The 21,410-nt window shown below is 42.4% G+C and overlaps 1 protein-coding gene across 4 annotated transcripts in view; it reads right to left on the bottom strand.

The window, feature by feature from the left end:
* LOC309569503 (NACHT, LRR and PYD domains-containing protein 3-like) overlaps window positions 1–21,410 on the bottom strand; it is a gene marked incomplete at its 3' end in the record, with an annotated part of 98,148 nt that overhangs the window by 49,553 nt on the left and 27,185 nt on the right. Inside the window, exons 4-5 of one of the 4 annotated variants that reach the window (XM_082275365.1) lie at window positions 4,583–4,747; window positions 3,635–3,799 (exon numbers count right to left, since the gene is read on the bottom strand). The exons of 1 other annotated variant lie outside the window; for it this stretch is intronic. In XM_082275365.1, coding sequence (XP_082131491.1) covers window positions 3,635–3,799; window positions 4,583–4,747 — 330 coding nt within the window. The remainder of the gene's footprint in view (window positions 1–3,634; window positions 3,800–4,582; window positions 4,748–21,410) is intronic. 2 more of the 4 variants (XM_082275366.1, XM_082275367.1) reach the window with 2 other exon arrangements.

Genomic DNA, 21,410 nt, shown 5'->3' with positions numbered 1-21,410 from the left:
GTGTTTTTCAGACCACAGAACCATGGTAATTTGCTTAGTCCATCAAGAGGGAGTCAGGAGTCTACCACTCTAGAGTGTATCGTGTTGATTTTATCCTATGTCCCGAGTGCAGGTTTTATCTTGGAGGGTATTAAATCTTCCAGGGTCAGTTTTACCAGTCTGATTGACCAGAAAATTCATAGATCCCTGTGAATTGACTCTCAACCTGGAACAAGTGTGGTTTGTCCTTTCTACTTTTCCTAGTCCTGGGACTCTCAGACCGTAGGTCAGGGTGCCCTGGCTAAAATGTGGAAGCTCCACCCAGTGCTGTTTTTTCCCTCCAACTCTGCTGATTTTTAGGATGATTCCAAGGATTCGTTGACCATTTCTACTATTGTGCTGCCATGATTTCATACTCCAGGAGACTAGAATTTCCATCCAGATTTTGGAAGGTAGAAATGGATGGTCTCTAGGTTGAAATGTGGTACCAGTGATCAGTTTATATTGCCAGAGGGAAAATAGGCTCCATATTGCAGAATTAAGAAATTCCACTTATCACCACAGGTGGCAGTCGTCTTCTGTGATTCTTCGCGGAAGAATTGGGATTCCTTGTCTCCTTCAGGTTTAGATTTTGTTGTGTGCCACCAAATTGGTTAGGGTATGATGAAAACCATACATCCTGTGGCAATGGATACTTGCTTCTCTAGAGAGTATCAGGATTGTGCGTTTTTGTAAAAAAAAAAAAAAAAAAAAAAAAACAAACAAACAAGGTCTTCTTTAGGTCTTTTCAGCCAGATGGATTTTTCCCAAGTTCCAATATTTCATGGACTATATTCCAAGCAAACTGAGATACCACTCTTCCTGCTTTTTCAGAAGATGAAAGAGAGAATATGAAAAGGAATTCAACCTGATCCTTCCCCCCCTTCGGGCTACTTGGGATCAGTTTGGTCTTTTCAAGGGGAATAACCACTTGGTGTCCCAAGTAGGTTTAGGGGAGTTTCACGGCGTTAGCATGGGTTAGTTCTTCCTGAACAGTCAGAATGGTTCAGTTTGACTAGCTCCCTGCGGCTTCCTCTGTCTTCAGAAATTACAGCACATTGCACAAAACTTGGGCAGTTCCTTGAGCATATAGGTCAGGGGGTTGCAGAAGTAGAGTGTAAGTATCGGGCTATGCTGACAAACACTTTCATTCTCCACTAAAAATTGGTCCTGACCTTGCTGCCTTCTGATGAACTTCTTCATATGATTTTCTGCGGCTGTCTCTCGGGTAAATAGGTTTAGACAGCAGGTTGAGTTATTTTGTACTCTTTATTTCCTCCCTTCCTAAAATTATATTGCTTGTTACATCCCATAGTAGGCTGACATGAGGAGGTCCAGGAATAAGGAAAATTGTTTTCATACACCCCGTAATTTTCCTTTCCTGGAGCCTCCTAATGTCAGCCGAGGATTTCCCACCCAGGTCTCTGTCGCGAGGCTTGTAAGGGAACAGTTTTCTAGGGGAGACAGACGCACTTTAAAGGCTAGTTTGAGGTTGTCCTAAAGGGTTTAGAGGGGCAGAGCTGACCCATAGTAGGCGGACACGAGGGGGATCCAGGAAAGGAAAATTATGGTAAGTATCAAAACTATTTTCCTTAATATATATATATATATATATATATACACACACACACACACACACATATATACATACATACACACATTTGCACACTCTAATAGTGTTGTTTCCGAACGCCGCAAAATGGATACAATTCAAAAGACAGAAAACCCATATAAAATACACAATTAAATAGAGACAAATAAGAAAAAAATAAACATGAGCTTTGTAGAAATAAATAAGCTTTATTAAACATGTATAGACATCATGAATCACTGAAGCAGGCATGTGAAATGCACCCCCCCCTTAAAGAATTATTTATTCAAATTACAGTGCAAAGATAAACGTGGGATACATGGATATAGAGCTTACAATCTACAAGGGTCAAGCCAAATAAGTTGTACACACCTTAGCATAATACATACCTAACATACATTTATGGTTAGTGCTTGCATGAACCTACCTTTCCATTCAAACCACTATCAAATCACTAGAAGATACAGCTACACAGAGGTATGAAAACAAAAAACACATGTACAGATTTGAGAAAAACACACTTTGCAAAAACAATACAAAACCTTTAGAGAGTGAAAAGTATTCATCCACAAAAGCCTTACTGGGGTATGGGTCCTTAGGCATGCCAGCAAATACCCCCCCCCCCCCCCCCCAAAAATAAAAATCAGAAAAGGCCAATTCAGATAGAAAGACATGTGGCTTTTTCACAGGCCAACTAATCCAGTGTAGACCATGCCTTTATATAACATAGGTTATCCTACACCCACCCAGTAAAGGAAATGCCCAGCAGAGTAATTAATTGTGTCTGTTCGTGGCTAACGTGAACGCACCAGTTGACTAATGAATGAAAGTGAATGAATGAAATGAAAATCATTAAGCACAAAATGTATGTATGAAACGCGTCTACGCGACCCTATGTTGGTGTCTTTGGTGTCATCACTTTGTCAGCACTTTGGAAATTAAAGACAATTGGAATTCCTGGATGTGCGTCCGTTTCTTTTCTTACAAGTTTTCCACAGGCCAGGGCCAGCACTCTGTGGGATATTCCACCTCCAAGCTACCATCACACACCTGCAGCAGCATTTTCTCCCTTCAGTATATTGAATTTGATCACGCTTTCTCCCATTCGCCATAGCGTTAAAATTAATGCAATCGCATAATGGAGGTATAGTGAATTAGGCCCTCAGTAACACTAATGGGCCACATGACACCAGGGAGGGAAAATGGCTAATTGGGCCCAATTTGGACATTTTCCCTTAGGGGTGTATTCACTTTTGTTGCCAGCGGTTTAGACATTAATGGCTGTGTGTTGAGTTATTTTGAGGGGACAGCAAATTTACCGTACACTGTTATACAAGCTGTACACTCACTACTTTACATTGTAGCAAAGTGTCATTTCTTCAGTGTTGTCCCATGAAAGATAGAATAAAATATTTACAAAAAAGGTGAGAGGGTGTACTTATTTTTGAGAGATACTATATATTCCATAGTTTTTAGACGCGATAACTTTTGCGCAAACCAATCAATATACGCTTATTAGGATTTTTTTTAAACCAAAAATATGTAGCAGAATACATATTGGCCTAAATTGATGAATCAATGTGATTTTTTTTTCCATTTTTTTTTTTTTATTCTTGAATATCTTTTTTTTAGCAGAAAGTAAAAAATATATATTTTTTTAAATTGTCAGTATTTTTTTGTTTATAGTACAAAAAATAAAAACCGCAGAGGTGATCAAATACTACCAAAAGAAAGATCAATTTATGGGGAAAAAAGGACATCAATTTTATTTGGGTACAGCACCGCATGACTGCACAATTGTTTGTTAAAGCAAAGCAGTTCCATATCACAAAAAAAACGCCCCGGTCGGGAAGGGGGGTAAATTTTCCGGGGCTGAAGTGACTAAAAAAAACAGTCTGATATTGGATATTTATGGAGCCTAAAGATGGATTTTCGTGACATCATCATATTTCTATATTTTTTATGTGGTTTAGAGATAAAACTGTCCCAAAATATTATTGTCTCAGTCAGTCCTGTTATACTCACTGTAATTCCTCTATCCGGCTTGTTGTCAGAGCTTCCATCAGATCCATGAAATGACGACCCTCCAGATTGTTCCCAGACAGGATCAGCATCCTCAGTATCTGGTTATTTCTTATTCCAGATGCCAGGTAGGGGCAGGAACTGTCTGTCAGGTGATTAGAGGACAATCTGTAGAAGAAGAGAAGAATGTTACCAGAAGGAAATTAATTTCTCCCCCAGGAATGAATGTAACTATTCTCTACATACATGGAACTCATTTCTCTTTTTTGGAATCATTTATATGAGATCACTTTATAAACTCCAGGAAATAGAATTTTATAAAAAAAATGTTATAATGGAGTAGACCTCCCTAATATTATCATCCATGTGCAGAGACAGATATATCCCCATATGGGCACAGAATACCACTGACATGACTCCTATTGTGCTATTATATCCTTGTGTATGGGGCATGAAGCTTATCAGCAGACAGTGAGAGGCAGGAATCAGCATTGCTAGTGATTGGACAAGATGATTATAATCTGATTTTATCTGATATTCTATTTATCTCTGCTGACAAGAATTCTGTACTCATATGGAGTAATGGGGAGATCCCCAACACTGAAAAGCAGACGGTCAGGTCAGGTGACAGGAAGCTCATTGGTGATTGCAGTGAGATCAGATTCCCCGTGTATGACCTCCTATAATCTAATCTATTTAACTAGTTACCAAACCAAAGAAATATCAGATTTGTAAGAGGGTTTTATTAAATGTCTCTTTCATGGCTGATAACAGAGTGTGATAACATCCAAGAATTAGACAACAGTCCGGGATTGGTTATATACTGGGACAAAAGGGAAATCCATACAATTACAGCATTATTATTATTTACTATGATTATTATTATTTATGGGGTTTGGATATAAACCTGTCCCGGAATATGATTGTCTCAGTCAGTCCTGTTATACTCACAGTAATTCCTCTATCCGGCTTGTTGTCAGAGCTTCCATCAGATCCCTGAAATGAGGACCCCCCAGATTGTTCAGAGACAGGTTTAGTGTCCTCAGTGTCTGATTATTTCTTATTACAGATGCCAGGTGGGGGCAGGAACTGTCTGTCAGGTGATTATAGGACAATCTGTAGAAGAAGAGAAGAATGTTACCAGAAAGAAAATGAATTTCTCCCCCAGGAATGAATGTAATTATTCTCTACATCAGGGGTTGGCATCTCCTGACATGTGTGCCAACACTGGCACATGGGTTCTCTTTCATTAGCATGTGGCTGCAGTCACCCACTTCACTGGACTTCATTTTCTTGAAAAGAAGGCTACTGGGGGGAGCAAAGCTTTAGGCCCTTGGTGCTGTAATAAGATCACTCCAATAGCAACATCCAAGACGTCTACCTCCAGGAGGTAGGGTAGAGTGAGGTAGACATGTACAAAATGAAAAAATGTGTTTCGTTTCGATTAGTTATTTAAATAAATGAATTTAGTTGAATTTGTTTAATCCATTTTGGAATCTGTTTTGTTTATTCCAATTGATTCTAATAGTTTTCTAATTTGAATTTAAAACGTTTTCAAATTTGAATAGTTTTCAGTTTGTTTTCCAAGTTACAAAGAGAATAAAATAGAATAGAAAATAAAGGAATAGAATACAAAAAAATAGAATAGCAAAAAAAGAATAGAATATAATAGAGTGAAACAGAATCAAATAGAAATAGAATAGCATTAAAAAAAAACAAAAAAAAACAATAAAATAGAAAAATGTAACATTTCCCCAAAATTCAAATAGAATCAATTCGAATTTGAATAGAAAAGAATAAATTAGAATAGATTAGAAAATAACGGAATAGTATAGAAAAAACAACAGAATGGAATAGAATATAATCTACCTTTTCTAATCTATTCTTTCTATTCTATTCAAATGCAAATGTATTCTATTTGAAATTTTGGAAATGGTTTCTATTCTATTTTATTGTTTTTCTTAATTCTATTTGTTTTCTATTTGTTTATTCTATTTTATTTTATATGCAATTATTTTATTTTCTATTCTATTCTATTCTTTTCTATTCAAATTAGAATTTATTCTATTCAAAATTTGAATTTCTGAAGATGGTTATATTTTCTATTCTAATCTAGTCTATTCTATGGTTTCTATACTATTCTGCTATTTTCTATTCTATTCTATTCCATTCTATTCTATTCAAATTGGTTCTATTTAAATTTTGGGAAATGGTTATATTCTTTCTATTCTATTCTATTGTATTCTAATCTATTGTTTTTTTTAATTCTATTATTTTCTATTGTAGCTCTGCCCCCTGGGGAGTGGCCAAGTACTTACACATCCTCCTCACTTCTGTTGCCCTGAGTGTTGTCCAACCCACTTGACACTATAGGTTCTGACATATTGAATGATTAGACACTACCAAAATGCGGTAAAGAATCAGATTTACTTGTTTTAACCACTTACCGCATACTAACGTAGGGCTACGTCAGTAAACTTTGCGGTAGTGTACAGGGATGATGCCTCTAGCTAGAGACACCATCCCAGTACCGTGGTTTGAAGCCGACGGTTGGCTTTCCGTCGGTACCGACCGATGCGGCTCGGGAGCCGCTCGATCGGTACCCGGGGGGGCGGGAGGGGACGTCCCCCCCCTCCCGCCGCCTTCCGTCCGCCGGCTGGATGGAGTCCCGATGAATGCCGGAATCGGCATTGATCGGGTCTCCGTTGACGTAACCCGGAGGCGGCGTCCATGACGTCACTTCCGGGTTACTGTGCTGCAAAAGGCGGCAAATTTGAAAATCGGCTGTATGCAAAAACGCCGTTTTTGGCGTTTTGCATACAGGGAAGTGTAGTGGAGGGGTCTAGGTCTTTTAGACCCTCGATCCCTCCATAAAGTGTACCTGTCACACATATTGCTGTCACAAGGGATGTTTACATTGCTTGTGACAGCAATAAAAGTGATCAGATTTTTTTTTTTTTTAAAAAACTGTAATAAAGTTAAAAAAAGAAATAAAATAAATGGGAAAAAAAAAAAAATGTAACCACCCCCGTCACCGTTAGCTCGCGCACAAAAAAAACGTATACGCAAGTCGAGCAGCAAATGAAATCGCTGTTCAAACCACACATGTGAGGTATCGCCGCGATCGCCAGAGCGTGGGCAATAATTTTAAAAAAAGAGCTACACTCTAACTCTAAACTGGTAACCGTTAAATAAATTTAAAGCGTCGCAGATTGAGATCTCTATTGACCGTAGTTTGTCGTCATCCCACGGGGGGGGGGCGCAATTTTAAACCGTAACATTTTGGGTATCTATTTACTCGGCGTGACATGTTCTTTCACAATATACAAAAAAAATGGGCTAACTTTACTGTTTAGTATTTTTTAAATGCAGTGAAATGTGATTTTTCAAAATTTTTCCAAAAAAATGGCGCTTTAAAGACCGCTGCGCAAATACCGCGTGACAAAAATTATTGCAACGACCGACATTTTATTCTCCAGAGTCTTTGCTAAAATAATATATATAATGTTTGGGGGTTCTAAGTAGTTTTCTAGGAAAAAATACTAGTTTTAACTTGTAAACAAAAAGTGTCCGAAATAGGGCTGGGGCTTAAGTGGTTAACTTGTATTTAGAAGAATGCACAAACAGTCTCCATAAAACACTCAATAAAGAGATCAATGATAAAAGAGATCCTGAATCCTCAGCCCTGAACTGGATGAGATTCAGCACTCCGGATCTGAAAGAAAAATCCCAAAGCATAGAGATATATATATATATTGCTATATAATTGAGGATCAATGTATCAATAATCTGTTAATATATTATTCCTCAAGTATAATGCGAGAATGACCACCAAATTAATGCTTTACAGTAACAATGAGTAGAGATGGCCTTGCAGTTCGCCCGGCGGTCAGTTCGCGGCAAACTCTGCTTGTTCGCTACCCACCAGATTTTCAGACACATGGCGCCGTTCGCGGCGGCCATATTTGTTTACATTGGGGAGAACTTTGACCCATGACACAGCCGTCAGGTGGAACCGGACAGCCAATTGAAACATTCCAGCACATGGACAGTCCCCCTACCCTATAAATAGACCTGACCTGGCGGCCATTTCACATTCCGTTTTCTGCTAGTGTAGGGAGAGGGCTGCTGTGCTCGTCAGGGAGAGTTTGCTAGACACATATAGCGCTGTGAAGATCCACAAAAGTCATTTCCAGGGCTGGTATTTCAGTATAGGCCTTCTACAGTCTCTTTTCAGCTTAGGGAGAGGTATCCTGTGGTTGCTTTAGGGGCAGTTGGAGATCGGCTGCAGTCACAAATCACTCTGTCAATGTCCACAAAAGTCCTTCTCAGGGCTGGTATTTCGGTATAGGTCTAGTATCTTTTGAGCTTAGGGAGAGGTATTCTGTGGTTGCTGTAGGGGCAGTTAGAGATTGGCTGCAGTCGCACAGAAATCGCTTTGTCAATGTCCACAAAAGTCATTTAAAATGCTCCAATGTAGTTTTAGGGTCTATTAGAGTCTCTTTAACATTAGGGCCAGGTATCCAGTGGTTGCTTTAGGGACAGTTAGATATCGGCTGCAGTCGCAGAGAAATCGATTTGTCAATGTTGTCCACAAAAGTCATTTAAAATGCTCCAATGTCGTTTTAGGGTCTATTACAGTCTCTTTAACATTAGGGCCAGGTATCCTGTGGTTGCTTTAGGGGCAGTTAGATATCGGCTGCAGTCGCACATAAATCGCTTTGTCAATGTCCACAAAAGTCATGTAAAGGGCTGCAAATTTTTTGGTATTGCTGTGCAGTGCACTAAAAGGTGGGGGGGGGGTAATCCACAGTATAATATACTTTGTAGAAAGCATATTATAGTGCATTAGTACTATTATTGTACACTGTGCAGCCTTGTGACAGGTGTGGTGGTGAGACTGAGCGTTTCTGCAGCAACACTAAACAGTGACAAAAGCACTTATAATGTATTATAACTGGTGTGATATACCAATTGCCCCCCCCCCCCCCAATGCCACATATTGAAATGGGGTGTTATCTGAGAAAATTTTTTCAAGTGTATTTGTGTCAGGCAACAATATTGCCTAGTTTGCTGAGTGAAGTCTGGTACACACAGTGCCAATTTTTTAAACACTACACCAATGCCACATATTGAAGTGGGGTGTTATTTAACAGTATAATTTTCTAAGAGTGTATTTTAGTCCTGCAAACATTTGGCCTCTTTTGCTGTGTTAACTGTGACAACAGATACTGGCCAATTATTTGTAGAACTGGTGTAAGAAACCTGTCTCCCCCCCCCCCCCAATGCCACATATTGAAGTGGGGTGTTATCTGAGTATACTTTTACAAGTGTATTTGTGTCCTGCAACAATATTGCCTCTTTTGCTGTGTGAAGTGCCAAACTCACTGGCCAATTTTTTCAACAACTGGTGTGATAAACCAGTGGCCCCCAATACCACATATTGAAGTGGGGTGTTATTTAACAGTATACTTTTCTAAGAGTGTATTTTAGTCCCACAAAAATGTGGCCTCTCTTGCTGTGTTGACTGTGCTACACACAATGACAACAGTTACTGGCCAATTATTTGTAGAACTGGTGTGATAGACCAGTGGCTCCCCAATAGCACATATTGAAGTGGAGTGTTATCTGAGTATACTTTTACAAGTGTATTTGTGTCCTGCAACAATATTGCCTCTTTTGCTGTGTAAAGTCTGATACACACAGTGCCAAACTCACTGGCCATTTTTTTCAACAACTGGTGTGATAAACCAGTGGCCCCCCCAATACCACATATTGAAGTGGGGTGTTATTTAACAGTATACTTTTCTAAGAGTGTATTTTAGTCCTGCAAAAATGTGGCCTCTCTTGCTGTGTTGACCGTGCTACACACAGTGACAACAGTTACTGGCCAATTATTTGTAGAACTGGTGTGATAGACCAGAGGCCCCCCAATAGCACTTATTGAAGTGGGATGTTATCTGAGTATACTTTTACAAGTGTATTTGTGTCCTGCAACAATATTGCCTCTTTTGCTGTGTGAAGTCTGATACACACAGTGCTAAACTCACTGGCCAATTTGTTCAACAACTGGTGTGATAAACCAGTGGCCCCCCAATACCACATATTAAAGCGGGGTGTTATTTAACAGTATACTTTTCTACGATTGTATTTTAGTCCTGCAAAAATTTGGCCTCTTTTGCTGTGTTAACTGTGCTACACATATTAACAACAGATACTGGCCAATTATTTGTAGAACTGGTGTGATAAACCTGTGGCCCCCCCAATACCACAGATTGAAGCGGGGTGTTATCTACCTTTTTCCAGATATAATGTGATTCTCTAGAGACTTTTGTCACAGGGTAATTAAAAAACATGACAGGCAGAGGAAGAGGCAGAGATGTACACAGGGGTGGCAAGGGTAGGGCAGGAGCAGTAGGTCGGAGTCTAACTGTGAAGTTTCAAAAGCCGCGTGCAATTACGACAAAGGACACACCAGACTTGGTTTAGAGGGTCACTCAGCCTTCCTCTTCTGCATCCTCCTCATCCTCTCTATCTGCACCCTCTTCACGCTCTGCTGTGTGCACAGCCAAAGACACCACCACCACCACATACCCTCCACTTGAGTCACTGGAATTATTTTCCGATCCATCACAAGACTTTTGCGATGTGCAGCCATTGTTGCATCGGATCAGGAAGAGGAGGTAGCAACAGCCGCCACTCAGAAGTCTGACGACAGTACCCAGATCAGCCCAAGGAGGTCAGTCCCCACTTTTGCTGCCTACTCCGATATCTCGAATGTTAGTGGTGGGGAAGGTGACGTAGATGATAACGAGTCTATGGGCGTCACGTGGGTGTCCACAAGAGAGGAAGAAGAAGGGAGTTCAGAGGGAGAGAAGGACCGGCAGATAGGGAGGAGAGGCAGGCAGAACTTGCATTGCACAAAAGGTAGAAAGCAGACCGCAAATGTATCAGGAGCGAGCCATCAACCGTGTACAGTCACATCTGGTGCTCCCAGGACGCCGGCATACGGCTTTGCAGTGTGGGCTTTTTTTAATGTGTCCGTTGCTGTCAACAGTGTTGCCATCTGCAGCCTTTGCAGTCAACGCATAAGTCGCGGTAAGCCCAACACTCACCTAGGGACAACCGCCTTAAGAAGGCACCTGAACTCCCATCACCGAGCCCAGTAGGAGCAACACCGTCAGAACCCACAAAGCCACACTCCAGGCTCTCACCGTCCAGCCCCTTCTCCTTCTCCTCTCTCCTCACATTTCCACTCCACTCCACCTTCCATGATGCCGTCGTCACGTTGTTCTGGAAAAAGGCAGGCTTCTGTGGTCCAAATGTTGGAGCGGAAAAAAATTATGACGCCGGATAACCCTCTTGCCCAACGTTTGACTGCTGGCTTGTCGGAACTCTAAGCCCACCAACTACTGCCATATCAACTGGAGGACTCGGAGGCCTTTCGTGAATTTGTGGCTATTGGAACACCACAATGGAAGTTCCCAGGCAGGAAATATTTCTCGCAAAAGGGCATTCCAGAGCTGTATGACCATGTTAAGCGGCAAGTGAATATATCTCTGGCACACAGTGTTGGTGCCAAGATACATCTGACCACAGACACATGGTCTAGCAAACACGGGCAGGGAAGGTAGATCACTTTTACTGCCCACTATGTGAACCTTCTGATGGCCGTTAAGCATGTAACCCATGGCACCAGTGTAGATTTAGTTGTACCGCCACGGATTGCAAGCAGGCCTGCCTCTTCTTCTGCTCCTTCTACATCCTCCCTCTCCTCCTCGGCTAAATCCTCCTCTTCCGCTGCTACCGTTTTTTCTCCTGCGCCGCCCAAGATCCCCAGAACCTATTCCACATGCCAGGTGAGACGTTGCCATGCTGTCCTGTGTCTGTTGTGCCTGGAAGCCAAGAGCCACACTGGTCCTGCACTCCTTTCAGCTTTGCGTTCACAGGCAGATCAGTGGCTGAGACCGCTGAATTTGTCAGTTGGTAAAGTGGTGTGCGACAACGGTGCCAATCTGCTGAGCTCGCTGAAACAGGGCAAAATAACACACGTGCTATGCACGGCACATGTCCTGAACTTGGTGGTGCAGCGATTCTTTGGCAAATACCCTGGGGTCCAGGACGTCTTGCGGCAGAAGATCTTACACAGCCATGGCTCGCCTTGCTGAGATTCAGCGGCGACACAACCTGCCCCTCAGGCGTCTTATTTGTTACTGACTGACGCAATGGAACTCAACATTGCGTATGCTCGATAGGCTGCTCCAGCAGAAACATGCAGTTAATGACTACCTATTCGAACTCGGAGGCAGGACAGGTTCTGGGGAGCTTGGGTTTTTCTCACCTCGCCAGTGGCTGCTCATACAGGATGCATGCAGACTTCTGTGGCCATTCGATGAGATCACCAAACTGGTCAGTCACGGCCAGGGCGCCATAAGTGACATCATATCTTACGCCTTCTTTCTGGAGCGTGCATTGCGTCGTGTCATTGATCAAGCTGTCGAGGAGCCGGAGCAGGAAGATCAGGAAGTCGCAATGTTGGATTAATTCCCAGGGGGTGCTACTTCATCTGAGACAAATAAACAGCAGGAGTCTGAAGAGGAGTAAGAGGAGGAGGATGGTGCTGGGGGGATGAGGAGGAGCAATAAGAACATACTTTAAACCTTTCTGGGCCACTATACCACTTCCAGTTTAGTGGGAATGGGGGCCTACATGCTGAAGTGTTTTAAGGGGGACCCCCGTATAAAACGCATAAAGGCCAAGGACCAGTACTGGGTGGCAATGTACTTAGACCCCCGATACAAAACACAAAATGGCGGAAATGTGTAACGCTCCTGCGTTTTATGTATGATGTGGATTTACAGCTGCAGAAATATTCCACTTCAGTAGTCATGTAGAGAAATGCTGATACACCAATCCCAACTCCCAAGACTCATCATGTGTGGATGATCTCAATTCAGCAAGTAAATACACACACTCAATAAGATGTTCCTAGAGTGACTTATGTATATAGTAACACAGTGATGATAGGCTGAAGAGACAGGTTGGGTAGAGATGGTAGATGACAGACACTTGAAAGGAAATGTTCTTGAAAGTAAGATAGTAGCAGATGGGATGCAGATAGGTTAGCAATCATGTATGGTAGCAGATGATAGAGTAGCAGGTGAACATACAGGAGAGACCAACCCAGTGCAAGAGCAGATGGTAGTAGGCTCAAGAGCTAGCAATCTTAGATAATGCAGATGTAATAATAGTCCTTAGTATGCAGAGCTAGATAGTGTAAGCTTTAGTATGAAGGTTATAGAGGTTTCCCCTGTGGGGTACTTATCACTAGTAGCAATGTAGCAGAGGAGAGGTTCGGCAAGAGCGGATGATCCGGTAGCGGGATACAGGGATCAGCGCAGCGTGGTTCCGACAGCGAGGTATGCTTGCAAGCATGAGAGCTTCAAGACAGGTTAGCATCAAGGCACAAAGCAGGTTGAACGAACACATGTGAGTGAAAGCTGGTGATTTAAATAGCTGTTCAGTCCGGCGCTCAGTGATGACAGCATCAGTCTTAAAGGTGTATGCGCACCTTACCAAAAGAGAATGGTGGGGCACATACACTTAGGAAAAGAGTCATTAGGGTATCCAAAAGGTACCAGAACATTACAGTACCCCCCCCCCCTTAAGGCCGGCTCCTGAAGGCCTCTGGAGCTGGTTTGTCTGGGTACTTCGCATGAAAATTGCGGATTAATCTAGGGGCATGTATGTCAGAGGTGTTTAGCCAGGTGTCGTCTTGGGGCCCATAGTTCTTCCATCGAACTAAGTATTGAAGTCTTCTTCTGTGGATACGAGAATCCAGAATCTCTTTTATCTCATATTCTTCTCCACCTTCAACTTGTACAGGAGGAGGAGGTGGGATAGTAGGCCTTATTCCTTGGTCAGGAACATGGGGCTTCAGTAGCGACACATGGAAAATGGGATGTATTTTGAGGTCTATTGGCAATGTAAGCTGTACTGCAGCTTTTCCAATAAGTTTCTTGATTGGGAAAGGTCCCAAGAACAGAGGTCCAAGCTTTTTGCTAGGGATTTTCAGTCTTAAATTTTTTGTTGAGAGCCAAACGAGGTCCCCGATAGCATACTGAGGAGAAGGTCTTCTGCGAAGATCATAGTACTTCTTTTGTTGACTATGAGCGTGTGCAATGGTAGTATTAAGCAAACCCAGAGAGTCCTTTATTTGGGTAAGATAGTCTGAGGCTACTGGGTTATTTGAAGGAAGGATGCGTGGTGGAAGAATAGAGGGATGAAACCCATAGTTCAAGTAGAACGGACTCTGCTTGGTGGTACTGTGGGTTGCGTTGTTGTAGGCAAATTCTGCCAGAGGGAGAAGATCCACCCAATCATCCTGTTGGTAAGAAGTGTAACAACGTAAATATTGCTCGATGCATTGGTTGACTCTTTCAGTCTGTCCGTTGGTCTGCGGATGGTAAGGAGAAGTGAGCTTCCGCTCAATTCGTAGTATGTGACATAGTTCTTGCCAGAACTTGGAAATAAATTGTGATCCACGGTCAGACAGAAGAGTTTTTGGGATACCATGTAACTTAAAGACATGTTTCATCAGGAGTTCTGCCGTTTGTTTGGACGAAGGTAGTCTGCGAATAGCAATGAAATGTGCCATTTTTGTCAGATGGTCCACTGACACTAAGATGGTATTAAATCCTTTGGAAGGAGGTAGTTCTACTATAAAGTCCAAGGACACAACTTCCCATGGAGTTTGGGGTATTGGTAGACTGCATAGTAGACCGGATGGTCTCGTAGTGTCAATTTTGGACCTGGCACAGACATTGCATGAAGAGACGAATTTTTGTATAGATGTTTTCATGTCAGGCCACCAGAATTGCCTGGTAATCAGATTAAGAGTCTTTGTCATACCCATATGTCCTGCCATAGGCACATCATGCGATAATTCCAAGATCTTGGTGCGCATGGTAGGTGGTATGTAAAGTTTGTCGTTGTAGTAGAGGAAGCCTTCTGCGTCAGTATTTAGTTGAGGTGGGGGTGAATCCAAACTTATACCATGCAAAACATCTTCCTTCAAGGAACGGACAACTCCAATAATGCTTTGTGAGGTATTATAGGAACGGAAGGGATTTCGAAGTAGTTTTCTTCAGTTAGTCGTGATAGTGCATCCGCCTTTTTGTTCTTATCTGCAGGTGTGTAGGTCACTAGGAAGTTAAACCTTAGAAAGAATAGTGACCATCGTACCTGTCGGTGAGAGAGAGTTTTGTTAGTCTGAAGATATTGAAGATTTTTATGGTCCGTGTATATAAGTATTGGTAATCGGGTGCCTTCGAGTAGATGTCGCCAATTCTCCAGAGCCAATTTTATAGCAAGCAGTTCCTTTTCACCCACGGGGTAATTTACCTCTGGACTGCTTAAGGATTTAGAAAAGAAGGCGACTGGATGAAGTGGTGAAGTGTGAGTTGGTCGTTGGGAGAGTATTGCTCCTACTGCCATGTTTGACGCATCTACTTCCAGAATGTATTGGAGGGATGGGTCTGGATGGCGTAGTATGGGAGCAGAAGTAAACCTTGTCTTTAACAAGTGAAAAGCTTTATTTGCTTCATCTGACCATTTGAATGGTCTTTTAATGCTAGTGAGCTGTGTGAGGGGTCTCACAATGGCAGAGAAGTTTCTGATGAACTTCCTGTAGAAATTCGAAAATCTAAGGAATCGCTGTAGCGCCTTGCGTGTGGTTGGTGTAGGCCAATCCTGAATGCAGGATATCAGGATATTTGTCATTTCAAACCATGTGAGCTAACTTTGGCAGCCTATACAGGCCGACACTTACTTCTGTATCCTGTGAACGCCTACCGTACCTCTAGCCATCAAAAACGAAGTTCTTTGCTGTCAGTTCAAACCATGTGAGCTAATTTTTGCAGCCTATACAAGCCAACACTTACTTCTGTATCCTGTGAACGCATACCGTACCTCTAGCCATCAGAAACGAAGTTCTTTGCTGTCAGTTCAAACCATGTGAGCTAATTTTGGCAGCCTATACAGGCCGACACTTACTTCTGTATCCTGTGAACGCCTACCGTACCTCTAGCCATCAAAAACGAAGTTCTTTGCTGTCAGTTCAAACCATGTGAGCTAATTTTTGCAGCCTATACAAGCCAACACTTACTTCTGTATCCTGTGAACGCATACCGTACCTCTAGCCATCAGAAACGAAGTTCTTTGCTGTCAGTTCAAACCATTGGAGCTAATTTTGGCAGCCTATACAGGCCGACACTTACTTCTGTATCCTGTGAACGCCTACCGTACCTCTAGCCATCAAAAACGAAGTTCTTTGCTGTCAGTTCAAACCATGTGAGCTAATTTTTGCAGCCTATACAGGCTGACACTTACTTCTGTATCCTGTGAACGCCTACTGTACCTCTAGCCATCAAAAGCTAAGTTCTTTGCTGTCAGTTCAAACCATGTGAGCTAATTTTTGCAGCCTATACAGGCCGACACTTACTTCTGTATCCTGTGAACGCCTACCGTACCTCTAGCCATCAAAACAAAGTTCTTTGCTGTCAGTTCAAACCATGTGAGCTAATTTTGGCAGCCTATACAGGCCGACACTTACTTCTTTTTTTTCAATTATAATTTTTTTATTGAAGTTTCAAGGTGAGGTCATACAGTACAAAATCAAAATACATCTCATATCATATTCAAATCTATTCTTGCATTAACTTTTTCATAACTCAAAATGTATTCCCCTATCTCCTCTCACCTCCACTTCTCTATTTCTATAAAACAAATCAATCCCAATCAAACCCAAACCCAAACCAAGAAGGAAAAAAAAAAAAGGTGGGAAAGAAATAAAGGAAACAGGTAAGGAGGGAAAAGGGGTAGGATATAGGGAAATATCTCCTCCCTTCCTGTCGAGCCTACTTTTTATTACTTTGGTGTCTAGCCTGTCTTCTTCTAGAGTAATTTTCCCTTGGTTCAAGAGCATAAACGTGTTCCATGCACTCCATGTTTTTGTATACTGTGAACGCATACCGTACCTCTAGCCATCAGAAACAAAGTTCTTTGCTGTCATTTCAAACCATGTGAGCTAATTTTTGCAGCCTATACAGCCTATACAGCCTATACATAACTTTGGCAGCCTATACAGGCCGACACTTACTTCTGTATCCTGTGAACGCCTACCGTACCTCTAGCCATCAAAAACGAAGTTCTTTGCTGTCAGTTCAAACCATGTGAGCTAATTTTTGCAGCCTATACAGGCCGACACTTACTTCTGTATCCTGTGAACGCCTATCGTACCTCTAGCCATCAAAAACGAAGTCCTGCCTTTGACATTTGCACTGTATTTGCTGACATTTTCATGAAGTTTTTCGATGTTGCAGTTTTTGCTACACCTTCTGTATTAGCCTTCTTTCTGCATAAGATTGTTGTCCACTCACTTGTTGATTGCCTTTGTGATCTGCACGTCTTGATTACACTGTACTGTACTGGCCTTTGGTTCAACTTTTACAATAAAACATATTTGAAAAAAAAACAAAGTCCTTTGCTGTCAGTTCAAACCATGTGAGCTAATTTTTGCAGCCTATACAGGCCGACGCTTACTTCTGTATCCTGTGAACGCCTACCGTACATCTAGCCATCAAAAACGTAGTTCTTTGCTGTCAGTTCAAACCATTTGAGCTAATGTTTGCAGCCTATACAGGTCGACACTTACTTCTGTATCCTGTGAACGCCTACTGTACCTCTAGCCATCAAAAACTAAGTTCTTTGCTGTCAGTTCAACACATGTGAGCTAATTTTTGGAGCCTATACAGGTCACCACTTACTTCTGTATACTGTGAACGCCTACTTTACTTCTAGCCATCATATTCTACGTTCTTTGTTGTCAGTTCAACCCATGTGAGCTAATTTTTGCCGCCTATACAAGTCGCAACTTACTTCTGTATACTGTGATTGCCTACTGTACCTCTAGCCATCATATACTACGTTCTTGGCTGTCAGTTCAACCCATGTGAGCTAATTTTTGCCGCCTATACAGGTCGCCACTAGGGATGATCGAACGGTTCGGGTCGACCATCGGTTCGGCCCGAACATTGGCTGTTCGAGGTTCAGCTGAAAAAGTTTGGAATTCGTCAACCAGAACCGACCAAAATGCAATGGTACAGGAAATGGGCTTTAAAAGCCCGTGATTGGACCAGAACCATCAGTAAAAGCCAATTGAGGGGGCAGGAGAATGCTAAAAATGTGATTGGAGTGACTAGGGGGTCCATAGGCCAATCATTAGTGAATACGCCCCCCAGTATATAAGATAGCCCCCGCCAAATTCCTAGCATTGTAATACAGGGACATGGAAGAGAGTGGAAGCAGTTCTCTGACTTCTGCTACAAAGTGTCATTTAGCAATTTTTAGTGTGAGGAAAGGGATATCTAATGTAGTTAGGGTGCTATTTTCCACTATAGTTAGATTTAGTAATTTTGTTTCTGTAGGGAAAGTGTTAAGTGTAAGGGGACCATAGTGTAGTGTAGGGTTAACTGACTCTGACTGCTATGGCAGGGTGACAAAACCCTTCCATGTCAGGGTGACCACCATAGAAAAAAGATAGTTTCTCTTAGGTCACTTTCAGAACAGCGATATGGCTTCTCCCCTGTCAGCCTGCTTTTTGCTGCAGGCGTTTATAGGGCTTTTTTGAGGAGATGTTTGGAGTCAGGCATGACATCTGAACTTCTGTGTAGGGGTTTATATACATACACCCATGTCTGTATATATACACATACACATATATAGGTGTGAAAGGAGCAGAACACTATACTTGCGCTAATGAAATAATGAACACCAATATGTCTCCGCTCCTATCACACCTATATATGTGTATGTGTAAAATACATATAAGTGTGTGTGTATATATACCCCTATACAGAAGTTCAGATGTTTTGCCTGCCTCCAAAGACCCACAAAAATGCCCAAAAAAAAAACGCCCGCAACAACACACCTGGGCATTTTTTTTTTGGCGCAGGCATTTTTTTGGGCATTTTTTGTGGGTCTTTGGAGGCAGGCAAAACATCTGAACTTCTGTATAGGGGTATATATACACACACATGTCTGTATATATACCCATACACATACATAGGTTTGAAAATAGCAGAACACTATGCTTGCGCTAATAAAATAATTAACAGGCATATGTCTCCGCTCCTATCACACCTATATATGTGTATGTGTATATATACATATAAGTGTGTGTGTATATATACCCCTATAGAGAAGTTCAGATGTTTTGCCTGCCTCAAAAGACCCCATAAAAAATGCCAAAAAAAAAACGCTAGCTGCAATAACACACCTGGGCGTTTTTGTAGCTGGCGTTTTTTTGGGCATTTTTTTGGGGTCTTTGGAGGCAGGCAAAACATCTGAACTTCTGTATAGGGTTATATATACACACACACACTTATATGTATTTTTACACATACACATATATAGGTGTGATAGGAGCGGAGACATATTGGTGTTCATTATTTCATTAGCGCAAGTGTTGCTACTTTCACACCTATATATGTGTATGTGTATATATATACAGACATGGGTGTATGTATAAATACCCCTACACAGAAGTTCAGATGTTTTGCCTGCCTCCAAAGTCCCCCCAAAAAATGCCCAAAAAAACGCTTGCTTCAAAACTGGCAAGGTGTGAAAATAGCGGAGCCATATCCCTGTTCTATATTGATTCTAATACAAACTATCTTTTTTTTCTGGTTCTGGACATGCTACAGAGCTGAGACTTCACAGGTACACTTTTTGGACCCCCCAGACACTAAATCAAAAGATTTTTTTTTTTTCAATAATTGGCTCTCTATCAAAAATGACAATTTTTAAGAACTTTCTTTTGTGTGATTAATAGTCCCTGGGGCATGACCCAAAACCCTAGGCACTTTTTAGGGGCATTTATTGGGTTTTAGGGCTTCAAAATGGTGTTTTTTGAATACCGAAGTTCGGGTCCCATTGATTTCAATGGGGTTCTGAAATCCGGGCCGAACTTTCGGGAAGTTCGGATGTTCTGGCCGAACCGAACTTTTGAAAAGTTCGATCATCCCTAGTAGGGTTGAGCGAACACGGACTGTATTATTCGTGTTCGTACCGAATAATTGTTTTTTTGTTACCCGAACACGGACCCGAAAACTTTACTGTATATTCGGGTAAAAATCCGTGTTCGGTCGTTTTATTTCCGGGTTTTGCATGCATTGGCGCGCTTTTCATGGCGGGCTTTCAACAGCCAATCAACAAGCGTTTAACTGGTGTGCCTTAAGCCATCCCAGCCATGCCTACAAATGTATTAGTAGCTGTGATTGGCCATCTGAAGCATGTGACCAAGTCTTTATAAGTTCCAGCCAGCGCCGTGCGGCGTCATTCTGCTGTGTACTAGTTCAGGGACAGAGCACACATACGTGCTGGCTGCTGATTAGGGACAGACAGGCAGGCAAAACTCATTTGTGTCCGCATAGAATTGAGGGACAGGTCGGAGTGTGTTAGGCAGGGCGAGTTGTAGGCATTTTAGGGTGAGGCTGCTGCTGATTTTTAGGGTCAGTTTTCTACGATCGATTTTGCTGTGTGGGAGGGGTTTGCAGTGACCGATCTACGATCTTATCAATCCTTTTAGGGAGAGGCTACTGCTGATTTTTAGGGTCAGTTTTCTACGATCGATTTTGCTGTTTGGGAGGGGTTTTCAGTGACCGATCTACGATCTTATCAATCCTTTTAGGGAGAGGCTGCTGCTGATTTTTAGGGTCAGTTTTCTACGATCGATTTTGCTGTGTGGGAGGGGTTTTCAGTGACCGATCTACGATCTTATCAATCCTTTTAGGGAGAGGCTGCTGCTGATTTTTTGGGTCAGTTTTCTACGATCGATTTTGCTGTGTGGGAGGGGTTTTCAGTGACCGATCTACGATCTTATCAATCCATTTAGGGAGAGGCTGGAGATAGGCAGGTGTCAGTGGTCCACATCGATTTTGCTGTGTGTGGGGTGCAGTGAACACAAATTTTTTTGCCCACTGAGGAGGAGGGAGAAAAGTATTTTTCTATCAGTCACTGTGTGCAGCATTTTTCCTTCAGCTGTGCTGTGCTGACTGATCATACACTGCTGTGTTCAGTTCACATGTGCTATAATTGAGTGGTTTCAAAAATCATACACTTTTTTCTATTCCACTATTCAATATACAGCCTTGTATATGTAGAAGTGATGATGAGGCCAGAACACAGAGAGGCGATAGTAGATTGGTTTGCTGCTGACAGTGCCTCCAGTTCCTTCACATTGTCTCCCACCCAGTCTACTGCAGAAAGGTCAGAGTTGGCACCTGCAGCCGATGTCCAACCGTCTTTCACCTCACCCCCTTGCAAATCAGGCAAGCAGTCTGAGCCCCAAGCCATACAGCAGTCTCTTGTTCTTTTTGAGGACTCTGTCAGCAGGGTTTCCCAGGGCCATCCACCTAGCCCTGCCCCAGAAGTGGAAGAGATTGAGTGCAGCGATGCCCAACCACTTATTTCTCAAGATGAGTACATGCAAGGACCATCGCAGCACGTCTCCGAGGATGACGAAACGCAGGTGCCAACTGCTGCGGCGTTCAGAATTGTGGAGACCGACAAGGAGGGCAGGTGTGAAGACTGGGTGGAAGATGATGTGGAGGACGATGAGGTCCTCGACCCCACATGGAATGAACGTCATGCAGGTGACCTGAGTGGTTTGGAGGAAGAGGCGGTGGTCGCACAGAGCCACCAGCACAGTAGAAGAGGG

Source organism: Pelophylax lessonae, assembly GCF_965119305.1.
Source record: "Pelophylax lessonae genome assembly, chromosome: 13".
In the NCBI taxonomy this organism is placed as follows: Eukaryota; Metazoa; Chordata; class Amphibia; order Anura; family Ranidae; genus Pelophylax; species Pelophylax lessonae.
Note: the sequence above shows the minus strand (reverse complement) of the source record. Positions and strands in the feature narration are given on the sequence as shown.